Source organism: Hemiscyllium ocellatum, chromosome 22 (assembly GCF_020745735.1).
Source record: "Hemiscyllium ocellatum isolate sHemOce1 chromosome 22, sHemOce1.pat.X.cur, whole genome shotgun sequence".
NCBI classification, from domain to species: domain Eukaryota; kingdom Metazoa; phylum Chordata; class Chondrichthyes; order Orectolobiformes; family Hemiscylliidae; genus Hemiscyllium; species Hemiscyllium ocellatum.
The window spans coordinates 12,460,762-12,486,176 of NC_083422.1; the positions used below are offsets into that span (position 1 = coordinate 12,460,762).

General features: G+C 38.3%; 1 protein-coding gene across 1 annotated transcript in view; it reads left to right on the forward strand.

Annotated features, from left to right (window-relative positions):
- Window positions 1–25,415, forward strand: part of pcdh15b (protocadherin-related 15b) — a 642,771-nt gene that overhangs the window by 244,908 nt on the left and 372,448 nt on the right. The window contains exons 12-15 of the mRNA XM_060841768.1: window positions 4,092–4,226; window positions 4,833–4,982; window positions 22,197–22,390; window positions 24,967–25,099. Of these exons, the coding sequence (XP_060697751.1) occupies window positions 4,092–4,226; window positions 4,833–4,982; window positions 22,197–22,390; window positions 24,967–25,099 (612 nt within the window). The remainder of the gene's footprint in view (window positions 1–4,091; window positions 4,227–4,832; window positions 4,983–22,196; window positions 22,391–24,966; window positions 25,100–25,415) is intronic.

Here is a 25,415-nt window from a genome sequence, read left to right on the forward strand (position 1 = left end):
AGCACACAACATCGAAGCAATGACCACATTCAAAAGAAAAGTCTATTTCCCTTCACAATGACCATTAATGTTGCTGAAATCCGTACTATTGACATTCTCAGAATTACCATTGACCTGAAACTGAATGTAACTGAATCAGGTACATGGATGCTCTAGCTAAAATAATAGGTTGGAGTAGGGTATTTTGTGACTGCCCAAAACCTCTTAACCCTCTTAAAAAGCAATAGTCAGGATGTGAAAACAGGAATCCTTTCCTGAGTGAGTACAACTCCAACAGTGCTTAAGAAGCTCAACACCATCCAAGACAAAGCAGTCTGCTTCATTGGCACCATCATTGACACATTATGGCTGCTCTGTGTGCCATCTACAAGATTCACCACTTCAATTTGCCAGTGTTTTTGCTGCAACACTTTCCAAACCCATAACCTGTCACTGCCGAAAGAAAAAGGGCAACAGGCACACACCATCCTGACCACTGGAAATGAATTGACGTTCCTTTACCATTGCTGTGTCCAACTCCAGCAGCATCTTTCCTAACAGCGTTATGGGTGTACTTTTTCAAACATCACTGCAGTGTTCCAAGAAGATGCCATTCTCATTACCAAGGTTGTTAGGGAACGACAATAAATGCTGGACCTGCTGACAATACTCCAGCTCTGGAAAGGATTTTAAAAATATATTTTCTCAAAAGTGATATGATCTTCATCTTGTCCTATTGTTCGCCCTCATCCTCCCCTTCACCGTCCCCCTGTTCATCCCACAGCACACCTCTCCAAAGAAGTGAAAATAGACAGCAGAATTTCTAATTGAATATGAGTGGTGGGTAACTGAAATCTGTGCACAATGATACAGGAACTGTTTGGTCCCATTTTTGTCAAATTCCACCCTTGTACCTTTGAAGTAATTTCCTGTGTCTTTATTGAATTAATAAGTTTTATTCAATATCCTCTTAAGAGATTTGAAAATATCATTAAAGAGTGTTGCTATACAAATAGTGGTTTGTTAGTACAGAAATTGGGCATTGCTGAAAAAAGGCATATTTTGTTGAAGCCTTTTATCTTGCACTCATCAGGACAATGATGAAAGATGAAGAATTTCAAGAAAATGTTATTTTCAAGCAAAGCATAAGCACTCTTGCTGTAGTTATTCTCTTAGGAACAGAACATTCTGTACTTAGTTCTAAAGGAGGCAAGCTTAGAGATGGGATGAAACTCAATTACTGTCCCACTACAATTATCTTTTCCATTTTTTAATACAATGTTGTTCTTGCCCATGGGCAATCAACAGTCAACCACATTGCTGTGGATTTGGAGTCACATGTAGAATCAGGTAAGGATGGCAGATTTCCTTCCCTAAAGTGCATTACTGAATATCTGATTTTTGTTGATAAACAATGATGGCTACCATTTAGGAGAAAGAGAGGACTGCAGATGCTGGAGATCAGAGCTGAAAAATGTATTGCTGGAAAAGCGCAGCAGGTCAGGCAGCATCCAAGGAGCAGGAGGATCAACATTTCAGGCATAAGCCCTTCTTCAGGGTCCTGAAGAAGGTCTTATGCCCGAAACGTTGATTCTCCTACTCCTTGGATGCTGCCTGACCTGCTGCGCTTTTCCAGTAACACATTTTTCAGCAGTGGCTACCATTTTATAGCAGAATATTTTTAATTTGGATTTCCTCATCTGTCATGGTGGGATTTGAACCCATGTTCCCAGAACATTTGCCTGTGTTTCTGGATTAATAGTGTCTTAGTGTTACATGTATGCTACCACCTTCTTGAAGCCCTTAAGTAACTTATTAGGAGATCCTTGTGGAATTAACCCAGTTACAACCATGGAGTATTCCGGATAGCTACTATACTCGGTTGGTGGTGGGGTTTCCTCAGCTAAAGGCAAACAAAGCCTGATCCAAAGGTTTCCTGTCCTTTGTTTCTGACCTATCCACACATTCATCATTTACCTCTGTCCTTGCTTCCCCAAGACACAAGGGGTAAATCTTTAGCTAGCAATCACAGCCTTGTCTGATTGGTCAGCAGCTCTTGCTGGACAGGACTTGTCTTGATTTCAGGGTCAATCACCGTACCCATCTGATGATTGGCATGTGGAACTGGCAGCTTCTCCCTGGAACTGGCAGCTACTATCTCCAGGTGACTGATGGGATTCCTATGCAATTTCACATGAAGTGAATCATTTCTAACGTTGATCACTGTGTTGGGAGTTAATATACAGGGCTTTGTTTATTAATGGGTATGCTTTCCATGGCAATGCTCTATTAATTAGAGTCCATTTGTCAACCAATTGGCTCTCTCCTTCCATAAAGTATAATTATTGGATTTCCCTTTCAAATGGTATTTCCTTTGAATTGTCCTCATGAATCAGAGTGAAAAATTTCAAAAAAACTAAATGTGAAATAGTGGAACATGAAGTAAAAGTGCAACTCACTTCATAGGATATGAATTGTTCCTTCAAAATATTAGTTTGCTTTCAATATTGCATGAGTCAATTTGTTGTATGTCAGGGATACCAATTACCTAGATAATGTCAGTCCAATTCTTGAACACCTCTGGAGGGTGAGGTGAACTGTGGTGAACCAAAATAGCCATGGTGTCTTTCAGGAGAAGCAAAGAAAAAGTAGAACACAGTTTCTTCTGTATATTGTGATCAGTGGTCCTCGAAACTTGCAATATTTCAAGATGAGGATAAAACAAGACACGCTTTTACACTTTCCATGATTGAGTTTCCCATTGACAGGCACTATTTACGCTGACACACACGAGATGGTTGCTTACCAATTGAGAACGGTCAAGGAATTGTTCCCCAAGGTGAAACACTACCTTCAGCAGAAGTGAAATGGCAGATAATTGGAGCAATGTTTATAGTTGCTAAATTGGTTGAGAGCTTGATGTGCTTTCAAGTGCTGTGCATTTGAATCCGTCTTGTTCGCTCTAAACGTTTGTTTAGGATGTATAATCGGATTTATAGAGACCAATTCTTTTGCTCTGATTATGTAGTATCTTTCAGAATAATTATTCTGGTCTCTTTTCAAAGGATGTCCAGAACTCTGTAACTAGTTAATGAACAGCTTGTTAAAAAAAATTATTTAAATTCCTGTCTGTACACCATTAAATTAATAATACTTGTTTGTAAGAATCAGTTAGATTGGAATTATTGCTTTCCATGCCTGGCTCTTAAGCAGTATTTGTAACTGAGCAGTTAGTAGACTTGGCATAATCATCATGCTACTTCTGTGAAACAAGCAAATTGCAGCAAATTCACCAGGCATGTTTTGTTTTAAATTCTATTTTTCTAGGGACCAATTTCCTGCCAATCTTCGTTCTATTGAAAGTCGTGTTCACTTGACTGTTCTGTAGGCACTAATTGCTTTCTGTCACTTTTTATTAATCTTCATTCGTATCTAAGTCTTGATGTCATCAGTTGACCATTCAGCATTCAAAATCAAGCCGAATCCTGCCCTAACTGAACTTCCACGCATCCATGTTTCCATTTCAAATAATAGTGAGGAATTATAACTCTGTCTGAGTATTGTTTTCCCTCACCCAAAGTATTATCTCTCATTACGATGCCTTCAGTGACTAATTTGACCAAAGAGAAGCAAAGGGAACTTATAGATCTGTGTACCTTAGTGGTTGACTATCAAAACCTAGGAAATTGCCTCCAATAGTGTTAAATCTGCTTATTTATTCTGATCAATATGTTGTTGGAAATGACTTACTTAACTTTACAATCAGTAACTTGCAACTGATTATGAACACATCTCATGGAAGCTATACACTGAAATATCTCAACTCAAGTCTTTCTTTCCCATGCTGTTGCTCATTATGTTTGCTTTATCAGGGTAAAACACTCATATTAAAGAATTGGACAAGAAAGAAACAAGGTTGATAACAATAGCTGAAGATTAATTGCTGCACAGCAAACCAGAGGTGCAAAATCATGTGACACAATTAGTTGTGTGAATATAATATTCAGTTAATGTTGTGCATTTCAATTTTAATAATCAGAATGTAAAACTTTCTAAGAGAAATAACATGTCCGATTTTCACTTTAATTCCTGTTCACTTTGCTTCCCTCCAGACAAAAGACCCAAAGCTGCGAATTTTGCTGAGCGACTTTGTTACAGCGTTTACTGTCACCCCTTTTGGTATAACTCGCTATCTGACTTTACATGAGCCTGTTGACCGGGAACGTCAGCAAAATTACACTTTTACGGTATACTGCGTATTTTTTGTATACACATCGTACTGTACAATAAGTTACTTGAATGGAAATTTGAATTAGTTTCATTGTCATGTACTCAAATGAGTACAGTGAAAAGTTTACAGTCTCCATTTCTGACACCACCTTAAGTACAAAGGTACCTAGGTGCAGATCATTAAATACAAATTCTTAAGGAAAGAAAAGTTAGAAAAGTAAAGAAATAAGAAGTCCATCGTTATAGTTCATAGTAATAAAAATATTTGAAAAATTAAAAATTAAAAAGTTCAGCATAACAGTCCTCCCAATCCAGTCTGACTGGCATCTGGCCTCCACTTCACATAAGGCCTTGACTCAGACCACATTGTAAATGATTCAACAGACAGCTGATCTAAATAGTCATTGAAGACTGGATGCTGTTTTTTTCTCTTTTCATCTAACCAAACAGTAAATTGGTTTTGACTGTATTCACTTTGATAGTATTCAGTGGAATGTGATTGCTGTTGTGTTACATTTATGTACATAAAGTGACAGCTGTTTTAAAAAGAACAATTTGTGGGTGTTTTTCCCAGCTGATGTTGGAATACTCAACTAATGGATTTCTTTATTTATTTCTTGAAGATGACTGCTTCTGATGGTGTTCAAGAAAGTACTTCAGTCACTGTCAATGTCTTTGTGATCGATGCAAATGACAACACTCCGATTTTTCAAAACATTTCTTACAAAGTGAATGTTTACACTGACATGAAGCCTGGAGAATCTGTCATACAGGTAATCGATATAAAACTGCTGTATTGCAAATGAAGTTCATTTAATACAATGTGCAGTCATTGTTCAAATCAATTCAAGGTTATTTTGAACAAGAGCATTTTGTGTATACTTTCCATCCTTTCAAGTTTTTACTTATGATCCTTTTGTTGTTCTACATTCATGTCAACAATGCCAATGTAAATGTTCAGTTTTGGCAGACTTAGTGGGATAATTGCAGAACCGACTGTATCTCTGCTTTCTTGGTGGTCCATAGTTGATAGACTTCTGGCCTCTCAGGAAATCAAGGTGATGGAAAATAAAGTCGATGCTCAAGGTCGATTATGATTATATTGAATTGTTGAGCAGTTTTAACAGACCATTTGATTGTTGCCTGTTTGTATCTCTTATACTTTTTGTACTTAATTTTTTTCACAACAAGTTATTTGCACTTGAAGTCACAGTGTTTTCCCTGAGTTGTCTGTTAATTTTACAGCTCCTGAGCTGTACCAAGTCTTCGGGTCAATTCATGATACTTTTGTGTTTTTTTTTACTTCTGATTTTCATTTCAACCTTAAAATGCCTTAATTGAGTCATGCAGCACAGAAACAGACCCTTCAGCCCAACCAGTCCTTGCTGACCATTTGATAGGGTAGATGCCCAAAGTATGTTTCCTCTTCTCGGAGACACTATAACTAAGAGACATAGTTTAAGAGGTCTCCCTTTTGAGACAGCTATGAGATTTTTATTTTTTCTGCGAGGGTTATTAGAGTGAAGAATTCTCTACATCAGATAGTAGTGGAGGCTGCGTCTTAAAATTTATTGAAAGCTGAGTTGGATTTTTGGTAGACAGGTGAGGCAAGTGTTGAGGAAGCAGATGGGAAAATTGATCTGAGACCCCAAGTAGATTAGCTTCATGATCTTGAATAATCACCTCCTATTCCTAAGTCCTATTTCCTCTCTGTATGAAATTGTTTTTGTTTAGTAAAGGATTATATAGCACAAGGCAACATGGTAGCTCAATAGTTAGCACTGCTTCATCACAGCGCAAGGGATCTGGGTTCGATTCCACCCTCAGTCTGTTTGGAGTTTCGGGCTGTCTATGTGTGCATTCTGGTTTCCTCCCACAGTTCAGCCGTTTGGTGGTTGGCCATGCTAAGTTGCTCTGGAGTGTCCAAGGATGTGTAGGCTAGGTGGATTAGCCATGAGAAATGCAGGGTTGTAAGGGGGTGAGTCTGAGTGGGATACTTGTTGGTGTGGACTTGATAGTTGGCCTGCTTCCAAACTGTAGGGATTCTTTGATGTGTGTTGTCACTCTGTGATGGTCCATCAATCATGCATTATAGAAATATTAATAATACGTTTGATACGAATTGTGGTAAAATTAATTTGAAGTCTGGCACCTTTTTCTTCAAAATCTGGCTTCAGGTGTGATACACATTATTCATTATAAGCCGCTTCTAGTAAAGCTGCTCTTGTACTATTCTTTAGAAAAGAGTGCTCAACAATACTTCCAAAGGAGTACCGTACATGGAAGAGTGTAATATGTCAACCTTATTTTCCATAAAAGCAGAGTTTAAGGAAAGCCATAGTCCTCTAGAACAGCTGATGTTCAATAATATATACCACCATATGTCAGGAGCTCTCCAGAATATACCAAGGAGCAGCTTATGTTGTTTCAGGTATATAAACAACCAGAAACAGTCTTTTTGATGACATTAGAGAAGCTACATCTTTCAATACAAGATTGTAATGTAGATACCTTCCAGATTTATCAGCTTTTTTCCCAAGTTAGAAAGCGTAGAGGAATAATCCTTCCAGTTTATCAGGTTATTTAGCTGAGAAGAATGTGATTTGGACTTGGGTATTAAAAAAGATGTGCCCAACCAGCTGCAGTTTATTACCTTCTATGCGCAGATAAATTTCTTCATGTGCTTCAGTTGTCAGATGTAAAAAGAGGTCATACTGATGTTTACTGCTGTTAAACTTGATCTTCTTCTTTGGTGCTCTATTTTAAGAAAAGAATCTATAAGTCCTGGAAATACAGCTGCATGGGGAACAATCTCATCACCTGAAAAGACCGGCCCAAGTTGATTGATTCATTGGGGGTTGTGAATGCCTGGCAGGCGCATTAATAAATATTTTGCAGGGTTTTTGTTGTTGTGAGTGAAGCACTGGGGAGAGCGTTGGGGGTGGGGTGCAAATTGCCATATGTGATCATACAAAGAACTGGGTCCAAGGTGGTCCCCAATAAAGGTCCTGTGTGCCCTTAATATGATGTATTTAGGAATTGCCAGCTCCACTTTCAGGTGCAACACAGTGGCTTAGTGGTTAGTACAACTGTCTCTCAACACCAGGAACACAGGTTCAATTCTATCCTTGGGCAATTGCTTGTGTTGGGTTTATACATTCTCCCTGTGTCAGCATGGGTTTCCTCCTACAGTCCAATGATGTGCAGGTTAGATGGATTGATCATGCTAAATTACCCCATATTGTTCAGGGATGCACAGGCTAGGTGGGTTAGACTGGGGACTCAGTCTGGGTGGGATGGTTCTTCAAGGGCTGGTGCAGATTTAATGGGCTGAGTGACCTCCTTCCTATCAGGTAATAGTATTTTAAACAGTAACTTTCTTGGTTTTAGAATGCATCCTTAAAAGGCTTCCTTTCAGGTCACACGGTGCCACCTTCATTCAGGGGAACCCAGTTTCATAGATGGCGTTCAAATAAGTGATCATCAACATCAAGAAAATGGACTTGTACTTGTTATAGTTGACTTGTAGTTGAATTAGCAACAGGGTCAATACCAGTGAGGATCTGAATACTCCTGTTTATCTTTATTTGTGACAGCTTATACTGAACATGCGCATCCTTCCTGGCATAGAAAGTCATTTAACACCTGTCAGACGAGCAGTGCACAGTTGAATTTCGAGGATAATTTGCCAGCACTATTGCAGTATTCTGTTTAACATGTCATATGATAATGAATTTACTTGATCAACTGAGTTGATCAGTAATAATTTCCACCTTATATGAGCCCTGAATTAGTCCCATTTCCTCAGTTTTGACATGCTTTCATGTTTGATTTGTCAATTATTACTGTTTACCATTTAAATAAGCAATATGTTTTGTTTGTTTTGATGCTGTCATTTACTTGATTACTCAGTGATATTAACATTAATTCTTGATAATGCATGATGATCTTGAAATATAATTCAATACTATGGCGTTCTATTTTCAGTTAATTCATGCCCAAGATTCATAAAAATGTTTTCAACTAAGTAAATAAGCCAAAATTAATAGGATAGAAAGCAGCCCATTTGTATGGCATTACATTCACAATAATAATTATTCCCTCCATCAATGACACGGTCTTGCAGCATGTGCACTGCAGGAATTCACTGAGGTTTCTTTAGGAAGTATCTTCCAAACCTATGACCTCTACCATCTGAAATGACATGGACAAATGTTACATGGGAATACTATCACCTGCAAATTTACCCCCAAGCCACTCCCCATCCTTCATTCGAACAATGTTGATCTTTCAGTGTCACTGGGTCAAACTACTGGAATTCCTTCCTCATGACATTCGGGTGGACTTACAACACAGGGACTGCCAGCGATTGAAGAAAGCAGCTCACCACCACCTTCTCAAGGGCAACTAGAGATGGGCAATAAATATTGGCCCAGTGATGCCCAGAGTCCACTGAAGAATTAAAAAGCGAAAAACTATAAAGTACTTAAACCAAATCAACTTTGACTGTGAAAGTAGCCCATTATTAGAAGAATACTGCAATTGGTACATTGTCTAAGTGAGACTTCTGCACTTGGAACAAATGAGGTGCTGCTTTTGGTTTTATTTTTTCTTTTATCACCATAATTGTGTTGTTATGTGTAGGTTTGAGGCAGTAGTTAGATTATTTTATCGTTGTTTAGTGCAAATTAATGCGTAAAAAGAAAGAAAGAACCCTATAACCTGGTTATATACTGTGTAGTTATATTGAAAATGAATGAACAGGTTGCATGTCTCGTTGGAACAATGTAGGACAGTGCGACTGTTCCAAGTGATTTCAATTTATTTTTATGTCTCTATCACAAAACTCTCCAGCTTTGATCCATTCAGATGGAGGGTCACTTGGCAACCCTCCAATGCATAGGGAGCGGTAGCAGTATCAACACAGCTTTCGTCATGCTGCAGTCACAGCTTTGTGGTGCATCACATCTTCAGATTGGGGGAGGTGTAACTCATAGTGTGCAGACTAAAAGGAACCGGTGAGACAGAAAATGAGAAACACAGAAATTGATGGTATCAAACTGAGACATTTCACATACTACATGGATCTGTCTGAAGGAAATAAAATTTGGCATTTGGACCTGGTGTAATAATTTGATTTAATAAACAAATAACTGTGGATGCTAGATAGTGAGCAACAATGAAGAGTCAGATGACCTGAAATTGTTAACTCTGCTTTCTTCACACAGATGCTGCCAGACCTGCTGAGTTTCTCCAGCAGTTTCTGCATTAATCTGGTTGTCTAGTGGACAAGTTAGATTGCAGTATCAGGAACTGGAGGCTAAGTAAAAGGACAGGGCTTTAAGGATCATAATCTCTGGATTATTGCTCAAACCTGTTCAAATTGGTGCCATGAAAAGCAACTCAGAGAAATGAACATGTGTCTCAAGGAATGTTTTGGGAAAGGTGAGTGGCCCAACAATATTAAAACAGGAAGGAACTATACAATTAGAATGAACTGCTCCTCAATTGGGATCGGACCAGTTTCATAGAAGAATGGTACAGTTCGTTGTGCTATAACACTCATTTTGTCAGCACAAATTGGTTATAATGCAATTGACCAATTGTAGACATTGATTGGATAACATGAACTTTCTACTGAACAGTTATAGTGATTTTCTATTAGCGATCTTCTACAGCGCGATTTTCGATAGAGCCATTTTCTATAACACAAGGTTGCAGAGGAATACAACTGTCATGTCATAGCAGAACGACCCGTAACAAGAATTTTAAAGTAGTAAATTTGAGATGATGGTGCTTTGTGGAGGCTCAGGTTGAAAATATAAATTATAGTTCCAGATTAATCAAAAAGGTGAGAGACCAAAGCAATCGTCAGAAACAGTGCTTCAGGTGCTGCATGTAAAGACAAAATTGAAAGATATAAAAGAATTAAACTGATAGGGAGAAACGGGAAATGTGTGATTAAAATATTAGAATTGAAGGATACATTGGGGCATATGGTTCAAAATCATTCTTAGTACAAACACGCAGAGTATATGGAACACGTGGAATGAATTACAATCATAAATATAATCGGATTACTCAGACATGACTGAAAAATATTCAGGATTTGGTTGTAAATATACTAGATTATAATGTTCATGGGAAAGATAGGAGAAGTTGTGGAGGGGAGGAGTAGCCTGACTGATTAAGAATAAAATCCTTTTGATGATAAATGAGGATTTACGAGAGGTAAGTATGATGTAGAGGCATGGGTAAAATAAAGAAAGATAAGGATTTAAGACTGTAGTGGGAATTGTTTATTAGACTCAATGGTAGCAACTGTGAAATGTTAACTTGTTCAGGTTAGTCAAGCGTACAGTAAAAGCAAAGTGGTTTTATTGAAGAATTTTAACACTTATAAAGATCAAGATGGGCACACTAACACAAGTCAAAAAGATACTAAGTTGCCTGGAGCAGTTAAAGGTTAAGTAAAGGGCAAGATTTATTGAACTGCCTAATGGTACATGATTGTTTGTCAAACATTGCATGATTGAGTTCAACATAGTGCTTGAAAGGGTGACATATGAAATAGCTACGAAAATTCGAGAATCAGCTAAGGATAATGTCAATGGGATGAGATTACTCTTACCTCAACAATTAAATTCAGCTCTCTTAGCCATCTTTGTTTCAAGGTTGTAATACTCAACATCAGGTTATAGTCCAACAGGTTTATTTGAAAGCACTAGCTTTTGGTAGGCTGCTCCTTCATCAGGTGGTTGTGGAGTGCATGATCACAAGATAGAGACTTTATAACAAAAGAAATTATCTTGTACTCCACAAACACCTGATGAAGGAACAGCGCTCTGAAAGCTTGTGCTTCCAAATAAACCTGTTGGACTATAACCTGGTGCTGTGTGATTTTTAACTTTGTCCACCCCAGACCAACATTGACTCCACATCAAGGTTATAATAAGATCAGGAGTTGAGTGGCCCAAGTGGAACCCAATAAGTTTATGGAAGCAGGGATTGAGGTGAATAAATGATTTTAGACTGTAGGTAGCACTTTCCATCACTTGGCTTGTAACTGACAAAAAATGAATGAGGCAGTAGTTGTAAGTTGGATTTGTCCTGCTTTTTTGGATAGGAGATACCTGGGAAAATGTCTACTTTATGGAATAGACGCTACTGTTGTAGTTGTACTGTAACATCTTAGCTCAATATATAACTAGTCCAGAAACATAGTCTTCAGAACTACAGCTTTGCAGTTGTCTGGGTCAGTAATTTTTTTTGCTATGCCTTCAGCAGAGTAGAATTGTCTGAAGACTGGAATTTGTGATGGTGGGGACTTCAGTAGTTTGCCATTGAGCCAGTTTGTATGATGGACATCAAATTCCCATACCCAAAGTTCATTCTGTGACCTTGCCAGTCCTCAATACTTCTTCCAAGCAGTGTTCAATATGGTGAAGTACTGCTTCAGCATTTGAAAGGAGGGCAATAGGGGATAATTTTCTTTCCCATGTTTGACTTTATGTCAGAAAGCTTGATGGGGTCTGGACTCAATAGTTGAGAGTGCTCTGGTGGATCTGTTTTGCCAGTGAAACAGGATAAACCTAAAGATGATGATGGGGGAATCTAGGACATTGGCTGTAATTTAAAATTCTCTGGGTATTTTTCTTGCTTAACTAGTCTGTGTATCAGCTTTCTCAATTTTGGCGCATTCCTAGAAGTGAGAATGGAAGGCTTTGCAGAAGACTGGGCAGGAGAGGTTTGACATTTCTGGTGCCTGTGTCAATGCTGAGTGTTCTGCTGGTCTTATTACTTTTCTATTTTACTGTCGCAGTTTGGTTCAGCTGAGTGACTTGCAATTTTGAAGGCACACTGCTGTGAATCTAGAGTCAAGTATAGGTCAAGTCAGGTAAAGGGGTAAGATTTGCAATCCTAAAGAGATTAGTGAATCACATGTTTTTTTTTCAACCAGCCCTGTATCTTTTCATTGATGTAGGTATGTTTATTTTTCTCACCGGTGTTCAAAATCAGCACTGAAATTAATGTCAGCAAGACACAAAGAGTATAATTAGTTGTCTTCTAAGTGTAAAATTGCTTTATTGGTGAATTGAATTATTATTAGCAAAGAGGCTGTCTCTTGCACAGATACACAAAGAGGTACACGCGCACACACCATCACCATCTTTCTTTCATTGAATTCATTATAGTGTTCTGATTATAAAACAAAATCTACAAATTGGCAGAGCCGGTTATCTGTTCAGTTCTCTTTCAAGTACATACCCAGTCTTTCAGTTTGAAGCACAATTTTTACCTCCGAGACTTTGAAATTATTCTTTTTTTAAAACCAAAATCATTTAAAACAAAGTGACTAGGGAAAGCTTTGCATTGGTACAGCTGTTTGAACAGAGGTGATGCATCCTGGGAAATTAAACAATTGGCCTGTTCAGCCTGCATCACATTAATTCAGCAAATGGAAGAATGCACTTTGTTCCTGTGAAGGGAAGGGTTTCAGATGCAGACAGGCAGCTATTTTCTCTCGCAGCATGTTCCTACCTCCAGCCTGTTTTGAACAGGGCAGGGGGTGGTGAATACCCAACTATCAATTTCAGATTAGGTTAATTAAAGTATCCACTGAGACACATATCATCTGGATTTTAAAAACAACAGAACCACCCTCACCACCTCACGTTGTACCTATCTCCTATGCCACCGTCCCAGTTGACTGGATGGAAGTAGCAGGTCAGAGTACAGTAACGCCTTGTTTTACTTCCTTTTCCCCTGTAGCCTGAAGGAAATAATTGTGCCTGCAATCCCCTCTCTGTGTGCTGACCTGACAGCAGCATTTACATCTAATAGTGAACTTTCAGCTGCCTTTGGAGGGTGTCACTTCAGAGGGCACCCAATTCTTCCCCCAAATACTTTAGTGATATCCATCTCTCCTGGTAAACTGGGAAGACTGCCTCAAGGCTTATAGTTGTGGATCCAGTCTGTCAACCTCAGTCGAACAAATGTCCAAGAGGTGACCTTTTAATTGTATACATCTTGATGCTCTCCCTTAAGGTATTTCCACATTCTCAGGCCACGTTCTTATCCCAGTAGTAGGATGCGGACCCTAGAATGAAACCCTATCAGCATGGTGGTTCAGTGGTTAGCACTGCTGCCTCACAGTGGCAGGGACGCGTGTTCAATTCCTGCCTCGGGCAACTGCCTGCGTGGAGTTTGCACATTCTCCCTGTGTCTGCGTGGGTTTCCTCCCACAATCCAAAGATGTTCAGGTCAGGTGAATTGCCCATGCTAAAATCGTTCATAGTGTTAGGTGCATTAGTCAGGGATAAATATAGGATACGGGAATGGATCTGGGTGGATTACTCTTTGTAAGGTCTGTGTGGACTAGTTGGGCTGAGGGACCAGATCTAATCTAAATCTGTCATTCACAGACCTGAGCAAATACACCTAAGCCCAAGCGTTTAGGACACTCTGAGCCTTTTAAATAAAAATTACATAAGCCATTACCAAATAAAAAAGGCAATTCAATGTAAAGCTATCAGCAACTGCTGAAAAGCTCAGCAGGTCTGGCAGCATCTGTGGAGAGAAATCAGAGTTAATGTTTTGGTTTGAATAAGCCTTCCTCAGAACCGAAACGTTAACTCTGATTTCTGTCCACGCATGCTGCCAGACTCGCTGAGCTTTTCCAGCAATTTGTGGTTTTGGTTCTGATATAAAGCATCCACAGTTCTTTTGGTTTTCATTTAGTAAAATTATCAGCGTTTGGTGAAATATGTATTTTTGATCTTATCTCATTTAAATGCTTATTTTGAACAACAGAATGGTGTTCTTTCAAGAAAAGGTGGCATTAATTTCAGAAAACTAATAAAGCGTTAACAGGAAACTCAGTCACAAAATTGTGCAAGAACAGGAAGACAAAACAAAATTTTGAATCGCCCTGTTCAGCGATGTGATGACACACTTCTGTGACAGGCAGGACTTGAACTCAGACGTATTGATCCAGATGAAACTATTACAGCACAAGACCCTATCAGGACAAGACCCCAAAGATGATATCTACTAACAAAACTGTAACTATTGTATGTAGTGAAAATACAATACCTAACCAGACGACAGGGGCTGGTATGATTGGAAAAACAATCAGTATGAATTTTGAGAAGGGAATTTTGTTAACCTTTGGAAAGCAAAATAATTTGCAGGGGTGTGAGAAAGAGCAAGAGAGTTGAACCATTTTGTTAATTCTTTCAAAGAGCTGGCAATGGACATGATAGCATAAATGGCTCCCTTGTGTGTTGCATGAATCATCCATTTACTTACTTTTTAAAACAATATCTACAGTGAATACAATAAATCTAAATGTAATTGGTGTGAATACTTAATAGAAATTATAGCTTCCAGAGGACCACAAATAAATTAAATATGTTGATAAGAAAGGCAGTAGCAACAACCTATTATTTATTTATTATTATATTAAATTTTAATAATAGTGGCTACTATTATTTGGATGAACTGACCTTTTGTCATTTCTTATGGATAATATTCTTTGCCAATGTTTTGTTCATCCACCACAGTAATTTACATGTGCAAGGTTGATGAGACATTATATTATCTGTTCATTTCCAATCAGGGGATAGGTAAGCATTATAGCGACCATATTATTTAGTCAATTAATAACTACTGGACTTTAACAAATAAACAAATCACACAGCATTTGAATGTGCAACATTTTGATGAGTACCACATGCATTATAAATTAGAGACCACAAGTAAAGGAAATAAAATGTAATTTAGATGTGGTGTTCGTCACTTAATATTTTGTTGATCCAAATTTGCATTATCTATCTCCAAAGTTGAGTGAGACACAAAACATTGTTAAGGACAATGGCCAGTACCTATTGTGCATTATAGCTAAAGCAGTGGTACATATTGTAAACAAAATAAAACATCATCCTTGTCAGGAAGCTATGCATACCTGATTAACTAGCTCCTGCAAGCTCAACAGGGTTTTTACAGCTTGTCAACTGCATGCAGTCAACAACTATTACAGTGCAGGTATGGGCTGTGATCATAAGCTGCTGTTGCTTGCCAAGTCTTTGTTGCTTTCTAAAGAGAAAGGCTGTGCATCAATGCTTACTTGTGGCATTTTTGGAGATGGAAAAAGCACAGTGGACATTAATGAAGAATTTTCATTCTCACAAGAGCTGTTGCCAAAACATATGAAGCACCACCTTCATTATCGAATGTATAAACTTAAAAATCAGATATCTGCTCAAAAAATTGAGAAATATTCCTGACATTTACTTTGAAAAACCGCATATAGATCAAAAATCTAGATACGACTTAAACTTCAGATTTACAACATCCTTTGTCTATATGCCTTCCTACACAGAATCGAAAGTAATATTATCACTCAAATTTTCAACAACAGAATTGTCAGTCAATCATGTGAAAAGCATGCTTATTGAATGTGAATGAATTGAATAGCAAGAACTCTGAAAATAGCACAGTTTATTCAGGCAAGATGATGAGTCCTCAGCAATGTATCCTTTATGTTCATATCTAAAAATAGTGGCTGAAACCCCAATGATTAACATAAACATTCTGGAGTATAGAAAATATTTTTAACCTGAAATTTCATGTATCAGACATTGCATTTTTATTAAGTAGACATTGAATGTATACATCTTTGCAGCACTCAGCTGACAACTGATTTCCATAATAAACATAGGGCAATCACTTAGTTTGTCAGTACGAGAAATAAAGAACTTATTACAATATTTTTTATATCCTCAGACAATCCCAAAATGCTTTATTGTCAATAACATACTTCGCAGATACAGTTCCTGATGTAACATAAAGAAAAGATAGTGAATTTGTGTATATTAAACAACGGTGAGACAAATGACCAGATGATTTGTTGTTCTGGTGTTGCTACAGTGTTAAATATTAGCTTTAATGCCAACAGAACTGTCCTGTAGTGTTTGTAGTTCCATGAAACCGTTCAGTACTAACATTGTTGATTGTCATTAAAAAAACATCTAGTTCACTAGTATCTTTTAGGGGAGGAATTCTACTGTCTTTTCTATTCTAAAGAAAAGTCAAACTGTGTTTGAAATGTTAATACTGTTTCTCACGCCATGATGCTGCCAAGCCTGCTGAGTTTCTCCAGCATTCTCTGTTTTTATTTCAGATTTCCAGAATCTGCAATATTTTGGTTTAAATTACTCTGTTGTCCTTAGCTGGTCTGGCCTATATGTAAGACAAAACTGAGGACTGCAGATGCTGGAGATCAGAGTCAAGTTTAGAGTGGTGCTGGAAAAGCACGGCAGGTCAGGCAGCATTCAAGGAGCAGGAAAATTAACATTTCAAGCAGGAGCCCTTGCCCAAACCATCAATTTTCCTGCTCCTTGGATGCTGCCTGACCTGCTGTGCTTTTCCAGCACCACTGTAATCTTGGCCTATATGTGACTTAAACCCACAACAATATGGTTGACTCTTAACTAACTCCTAAAATGGCCTAGTCAACCATTTAAGTACTAAAGCTGTTAAAAGTTCCCAAAGGAATTAAACCTGGTGGACCACCAATGTTAAGTAGGGCAATGAAGAAAAATAGTGGCAAACTCAGCCTTATCAAAATTGCATAGTCATCCTTAAAATCATCTGGATACAAGGACCAAATTGAGAGAACTGTTTCATAGATCAGACAAGCAACATTCTCATGCTTATGGAATCATATCTTACAGACAATGTCCCAGCCATCATCAAACCAACATTCTGTCTCATCAGGATAAACCTACCAGAGGTTATGGCACAATGATATTCTGTCAGAAGACAGTTAAGACCATTAGACATAGGAACAGAAATTAAGTGTTTCATCCCATCGGGTCTATTCCACCATTCAATTATGGCTGATAAATTTCTCAACACCAATCTCCCTCTTTCTCTGTAACCCTTGATCCCCTTGATACTGAGGAACCTATCTATCTCAGTCTTAAATATTCTCAATGACCTGGCCTCCACAACTTTCTGCGGGAATGAATTCCACAGGCTTACCACTCTTAGGCTGAAGAAGTTTCTTTTTAATCCCAATCCTAAAAGGCATTCTCTTTACTCAAGGGCTATGCCCTTGGATCCTCATCTCTCCTACCAATGGAAGCATCTTCACAACATCTACCCTGTCCAGGCCATTGAGTAATCTACATGTTTCACTTAGGTCCCTGTTCATCCTTCTAAACTCCAGCAAGTATAGATCCAGTGTCCTCAAACTCTCCTCGCGTGTTAAGCTTTTCATATCTGGGTAACCATTCCTGTAAAGCTCCTCTGAACACACTCCAGAGCCAGTTCATCTTTCCTGAGATATAAGGCCCTACACAGCTTCTTTCTAACATTCACACATTACCAAGTTATAGTCTAACAGGTTCGGAGCTCTGTTCCTTCATCAGGTGCAGCGCTCTGAAGGCTAGTACCCATTGGACTATAACCTGGTGTTATGTGATTTTTAACTTTGTACACACCAGTCCAACACTGGCATCTCCAAATCCTTCTAACATAAAATTAAAAGCAGGGATGTTCATTGTGCAGTCAACAATGTTCAGCACAATTTGCAATTCATCGGATACTGAAGCAGTCCATATCAAAATGCAGCAAGATCTGGACAATGCCCACACTTGGAGTGATAATTGGCAAGTAGCATTTGTGTCATACAGTGTCAGGCACCGACTATTTCCACCAAGCGAGAATCTAAACATCGCTCCTTGACGTCCAGTAATGTTACCATCACTGAATACTCTGGTGTCAACATCCTGGGTGTTACCATTGTCCAGAAACTGATTGAAGTAGACATATCAAAACTGTAGCTACAAGTTCACATTAAAGGCTAGGAATCCTGCAGCCAGGTAGCTCTGTTCCTCACTCCCCAAACCTTGTCCACCATCCATAAGGCTGCACATCCCAGCTGTGTGGCACACTGCATTATTACTTTTCATGTGACAAAGGGAAATTTTGCCAAATAATTGAAGATAATCTCTTCTTCAGTCAGCAACTCTTTCTTGTGCTTCTTTATTGCAGTGATATTGGATGTACGTTATACTGTACTCACCATGACCAGCATTGTTTTCACTGGGCATTAACTTAATTTTCTCCACTTTGATATTTAAAATTAAACCAACCTACATAATGACAATGGCAGAAAACTGAAAACAGATGGCATTGGTAGGAACAAAAACAGAAGTTGCTGGAGAAGCTCTGTTAATGTTTCGGGTTGAGTGATCTTTCCTCAGAACTTATTGGAATTGTTAGAAGGCTATTTATTCCATGCTGCTTATGATGATTAAGAAAATGTATCCAATTTAATCTCAGATTCCTCAATATCTGGGGTTGTAGGTTATGGTATTTAAAGTGCTTATCTAAGTATATAACCTATTCAAAGTAGCAATCTCCCTTCTAATTTCCTGACCAATTATTTTAAAACCATCTTGCCTATACTTACCTCTCTGCTCTGTAAACTATATCCTTCCAAGCTACTCTATCTCAACCTTTTCCATACACCTCAGTTAAAGCTCCCTCAACTTCATCTATTTTAAAACAATACAGTATTATTCATCGTTTACTTCGTAGCTAATTCTCCAGTCCTGTCAGCATCCTTGTAAATTCCTTCTGTCATCTCTCCAATGTAATTATGTCTTTCTGTCAGTGACTAGGACTGTATCAAGTGGCCTGTAAAACTGTTTTACACAGTTCTAACATAATTCCCTTTGTCTTATGCCTAGAGTAATAAAAGACAGTAGATTAATTATGTATCATCTGCATCAGGGATCTGTGAACAGGCACTCCAAAGTCTATCGGTCCTTCTGAACTTCTCAGTACCCTACACATTTTTGTGTTTGCCTTGCTTTATTTGTTCTTCCCAAATTAATTAGCTCACATTCTCTAGTTTGAATTTTAATTGCAATATTTCTGTCCACCTGAACAGTCCATTCATAGATTCTGCAGTTCATAACTTGCTTCATCATGATCAAAAAGTAGCCAATTTTTGTACAATCTTCAAAAGTTTTGATCATGCCCTTTACATTTAGCATCCAAATCATTATACTATGAAAAGAAGGGCGCCAAGTACTGAGACCTCCAGATATGCGCATAAATCATCTAGTCATTAAAAGCAAAACCAATTCTGGATCACATTTGCTCATTTTTCCCAATGCTGGAACCTGGCCAAATGACCATTGAGACTTCATCAAAAGCCTTTCTAAAATCCTGGATAGTGCTGACATCAGGTGTGGCAATATTTCTTGGAAGCTCCTCCAATTGATGGGGCATGAGCAGGGGAACTTGAATAAATTGAGCCTAGAGGAGATTAAAATTTTGGAGTTTGAATGGCAGTGTTATTAAGGTAGGAATTAGATGATGTCATGGATGTGATATTATGCCGTTGTGGTTTACAATGTTAGAGTTGAAGGTCAATTCAGAGCTACATTGTTAAGTTTAGGACAAAGTGAAGACTGCTGGCGCTGGAAATGAGAGTTGAAGAGTGTGGTGCTGGAAAAGCACAGCAGGTCAGGCAGCATCCGAGGAGCAGGAGAATCAATGTTTCAGGCATAAGGTCTTCATCAGGCCTCATTCCTAATGAAGGGCTTATGCCAGAAACGTCGATTCTCCTGCTCCTTGGATGCTGCCTGACCGGCTGTGCTTATCCAGCACCACATTCTTCGACTGTTAAGTTTAGCCTGATTACAGAATCACAGCAGTGTTAGAGCACAGATAGATTTAAACCACAACTTGATTTCCATCACATCCACAAGCATCCACTCCCTCCACCGCTGACACTCAGTGGCAACAAGAGTGTACTATCTACAAGATGCAGTGCAGAAATTCACCAAAGATGCTTAGACAGCACCTTCCAAACCCACAACCACTTTCATCTGAAAGGTAAGATTAGCAGACATAAGAACACCAGCACCTGCAAGTTCCCCTCTAAGCGACTCACCATCCTGACCTGGAAATGTATCGTTGTTCTTCAACATCGCTGGGTCAAAATCTTGGCATTCCCTTCCTAAAGGCAGTGTGGATCAACCTATAGCACGTGAGCTGCAGCAGTTCAAAGCAGCAGCATTCTACCACCTTTTCAAGGGCAACTAGGGACAGGGATAAACGCTGACCAGCCAGTGACCCTCTTCCCCCCCCACCTCCCCAACATCTCTAAAGTGAATGAAAAATTCCCTTCCTCACAAGTCTATTGTGTGGCATTGTATTGGACACCACCTGGAAATTCCTGTGCACCGTGTCAATGGTTTTACCCTCATTGAGCAATTCTGATTAAGCAGCCGTCATGGAATAAAAGTTGGAGTGGAGGTTATGAAGTGTCTACAAATACATCAATAAGCATTTAAAACTTTGTTTTCACAGAATTTACTTTGTAGACAAAATGTTGACACTTCTGAAATCTATATTTTGAATGAGACAGCAACACATTTTCAGGGATTTACCAGTGTTTTATTGTGAATGTACAGTTTAGCGCAAATATTGGTTTCACATTTACCTTAATATCATTGCTAACAATCGATATGTGTGGTAGAGAGTTTGCAACTTTGACAATATTTTTAAAAAATTATTCATTCAAGGGATGTGTTGCTGACTAAGCTAGCACTTATTGCCCAGAGCGCAATTGAGAATCAAAACCAATGCTGTGGATCTGTGGTCAGAACCAGATTTTCTTTTCTAAAGGACATTACACTTTGGACAATTTTATGACTATTAACAGTGGTTGCATAGTTGCCATTAGGTTTGGTTTCAATTCTCAATTCTGCTGGATTTAAACCTCTTCATCTGAAATGGTGGGATTTGAACCAACATCAGAGACATGAAATCTACAAGCAGATTCTGTTACCCTCCTGTGGAGTGAGTTTGATGGCATTATTTGCAGGTGGATATCAGGTGCAAATTCTGCCATCTTCCTGCCTCTGTCCCAATTAAGTTCAGGCCCAGAACAAAAAAAAACTTTCTCACTCAGCAAGTGGTGAGAGTATAAAATGTATTATCTGGAAGTTTGGTGGTTACAGGTTCAATTAAGGCACTCAAAAGGGTAATAGATTATTATTTGGATGGAAGTAATGTGCAAGTGTATGGGGAAAAAAGCAGATTGGCACCAGGTGATGATGCCCATTTGAAGAGTCGGTGTAGGAACTAAGGGCCGAATGGCCTCCTTCTAGTCTGTAAATAATTGTATAATTCTGCTCTACTCATCAACAGTTTTCTCATCTCTGGACCAATTCACATCCTGAAGTGAACAATTCCTGCCTTCTTAAAGGCTTCATTCCCCCATCACTGGTATTCAGCTAGCAATGGGTGGAGCAGTTGCCATACAGAATATCCAAAATACAAGCCCTCGTGTCTGTGAGCAGGTCTTGGGAAGGTTCCTCGTTGTCAGCTACTCAAACAGGGCTCTGGCCTTTCTACCAACTCCCCTTCACTAGCCAGTGACTCCCCTATCATTCCCATTAACCTCACCAAACTGTGATATGGATTATTCATTGAGCCTGGGTTCTCTGGGATGTTCCTGGCAACTGAGATCTATCCGCCATTGGTACTGGCAGGGTAAAGGAGCAAGTAGCTTCTGATTCACTGGCAGTAATAATGGTGTTGGGATTTCAGGTCCTTAATCCCGTAAATGACCAAACAATGACCACTTAATTAACTGCCAGGTACTTCCTCCTCTGAGGAGGTGACATGGAGCTTTCCCAGTTCTCCAGTCAGCAGACAATCCTCAACATCTGGATTAAACTCTGCTCTCCACCTGGATTAAAAAATAATGACTACCAAGGACCTCAAATGATTTTTTTGAGCAAATCTGTAATCATGTTAAAATTTAATTTGTTTCAGTATTAATTTGCCTACAGGTCAATATTATTGATTCTTTAATTTATTTGCACTTGTACAAATTTTATAGCACTAAAATTTATTAGTATATTAATATTCTCTTTGATTTGTCTGCATTTCAGCTTACTGCATCTGATGCTGATGAAGAGAAGAACGGACAAATTATTTATGAAATTGTGACTGGCGATGATGGTGACTTTGTAATAAGTAACAGCAGTGGATTGATTACCATTGCTCCTGGAGTTAGTTTAAATGTTGGTCGGATTTATGCTCTTACTGTCAAAGCAACAGATAATGCCAGGCTGGCTGAAAGGAGGTACGTGTTACAAAAGTAAATTATATGTAATAACAGGAGAACAGTCGCAAGACTAAACCGCACATTCATTCAAGCCTGCTCCACTATATTAAGTGACTATGTCTTACTTGGTCTTGGCCTGAGTTCACTTTTCTCTCTGTTCCCCAGAACGCTATCATTCAAAAACTTGTTCACATGTGCCTTGAATACATGCAATGACTTAATCCTTACAGCTCTTCTTAAGAGAATTCCATAAATTCAGAACACTCTGAAAGAAGACATTCCTCTTTATCTGTCTTAAATGAGTGACCGATTGTTCTCAAGCAGTCACTCCCATCCCCATGTGGGATTTTGCCTGAGACATGCTCTCAGCATCCACCTTGTCAAACCTCCTCAGAAACACGAAGATTATCTGTGACTCTGCTAAACCCCCATGTTTGTAGGCTCAACCTGTCCTCATAAGATGACCCCTTCAGGAATCAATCTAGTGAGCCTTCTCTGAAGTCCTTTCAGTTCATGTACATCCTCCTTAAATAAGAAGACTAAAAACTATGCAGTAGCCGTGACACAGTAATACGCTATACACGTGCAGGAAGAGTTCTCTACATTGATATGTCACGACTTACAATAAATGTCAACAGTCAATTTGCCTTCCTAATCATTTGCTGTGTCTGTATCCAATTTATTGTGATTCATGCACAAGGAAAACCAGATGCATCTATACCACAAGCTGCTGTAGTCTCTTTGTATTTAAACAATGTTTTAATTTTTTGTTCGGTGAAAATAGATTATTCTCACATTTTCTCTCATTTTTACTTTAACTTATTTATGTCCTTTGACAGACATTTTTTAATGTGTTCATGACTTCCAACATTTGTTTGTTTAATTAAAAAGTTTGATAATATTAGACTTTGTCCTTCCATTCAAAGCATATACTGGGGTTCCAGCATTGATTCATGGCATACCTATGGTTCACTATACAAATTCCAAAATTACTCACCCAATTTCTCACCTTCCACTTCAGGACATTTGTATACCTTATATTTCAATTTTGTACCGTCCTTAATGTCCTTAGTTGGTCACAAATAGTTAATCCTTCTTATGGACACTGTTTTTTCTCAATGAAATGTTTCTTCGATAAAAGTTGTGAAATATCACATTAAATGTATAGATGATATCAATTCTTAATGCACGCTGATATAAGAGACCATTTCATGTTATTTATTACCATTTAGCTTAATCTTTGACCTCTGATGACATGTATTGTGACAACTCCCCCTCAGTAAGCATCCCACATACAACATCACTCTTTATAATGCACTTCTGGATGCCTCTTGCAGTAATAGTTTTGGTGTGAGGTGAACTATGGAAAGGAAAATAAAGTTTACAGTAGTATTGTCCATACTGTAAGATGAATTATGTTTGCACTATTGGAGCAAGGAAAGCACATTCAAGCATGATTGTAGGAGACAGCTGTTTTGACTTTGTACAGATGTTCATCTTGTGATATATTATTCACAGGTAAAAATATAATTTGACTCTAAGGGTTGTTAGACCATTCTCTTAAAGTTTCAGGTCAGGCTTTGTGCCTGGATGGAAGCTAAATTTGCATTGTAACTATAACATCAGTACAGCATAAAACCACAACACATTGACATTATGGTGTGTTATGAACCCCTCAAAATATTTTAAGAATGTAGCCTAGACCATAACCTTTCTTATTTTAAAGGCAAATGTAAAGTGGTACGTTCTAGATGCAATTCGACTGGTCAAGCTACTCGACATTAAGTAAAAACAATTTATTCAAACATTTTAGTTAAAACATAATAAAAGAAAGAATTCCTTAACAGTATAATAGATAGAGTAACTATTACTAATTAACTGTTCCAATATAATAATATCCCATGAACCCACCTTTTGACAAAAAGCAAATTCAGGAAACAGATTTTCTCACGTGGAATGCTTGCAGTAGGACGAGAAACCTCAGCTTCGAGCTGTAACTGATTGAGGGGAAAAATAGCTTCTATTTCTTTAAGACTCGCTTCTGAATCTAAAAACTAAAATAAAACCTCAAAAAACCTGGTCTGTGAAAGCTGACCACACCCAAACAGGCTGCTTCCATTGTTGTAACTTCTTTAAAAAAGATCCAAGGCCTCACCAGCTGTTTAAGTTACCACAGACTGCTCTTCATCTGTCATTCAATCTCTCTCTTAAAAGAAACCACGGCAAAATACACCTCTTAAAGCCGCAGCATTGTCACAATTGTGAATACATCTTTAGGTCGTAGGAAATATGCAGGAAAAGGAGCGTTGACAGACCAAGTGGCCTTTTTTATGATTTTTGTTGAGTTGCTTGTCAAGCTATTATATTTTTAAGAGAATGGTGTAATGGACTAATTTATGTTTTATTACGTTTTTTCTGGAACTGAATCATTCATTTTATGGTCCTCCAAATTCAAACAATCAAAACAATTTGAGGCAATCTCAGTACAAAGTTTTATTTAATTTTGCTTTGTTTAACCAGATTTCCCAAGAGTATTTCAAAATATTGAAATGTATATCATGCAGTTTTTGATAATGCAGTTATTTTCCTTGCAGAAGCTCAATTACTACAGTCTATATTGAGGTTCTTCCTCCAAACAACCAGAGTCCTCCAAGGTTTCCACAAATGCTGTACAACATTGAAGTGAGTGAAGCTATGAGAACAGGGGCAACGTTGCTGAATTTGAGGGTAAATAATTGTTTCTAATCTACTTATTTTTTGTTTATTGTTTGCTATCGCTGTTTGAGGCAACAAACATTTGTTTGATCATTTCTTATAGAAGATTTAAAATTCATTGGCTGCTGAACTGCTAATGACATAATGACTCTATAAATGACACAAAGTTGGGTAATTTTTCTGTATCGTAGCCAGATAGGCTTCCCACCAGACCAAATGTTTTTGGTATGATATCACACGTGACTACTTAAACAGCTTTTGAATATAACAGAAGGGTAGCAATTAATGGCTTTTTACTGATGGTTCAGTATCCGTGTTAATTTTAGCA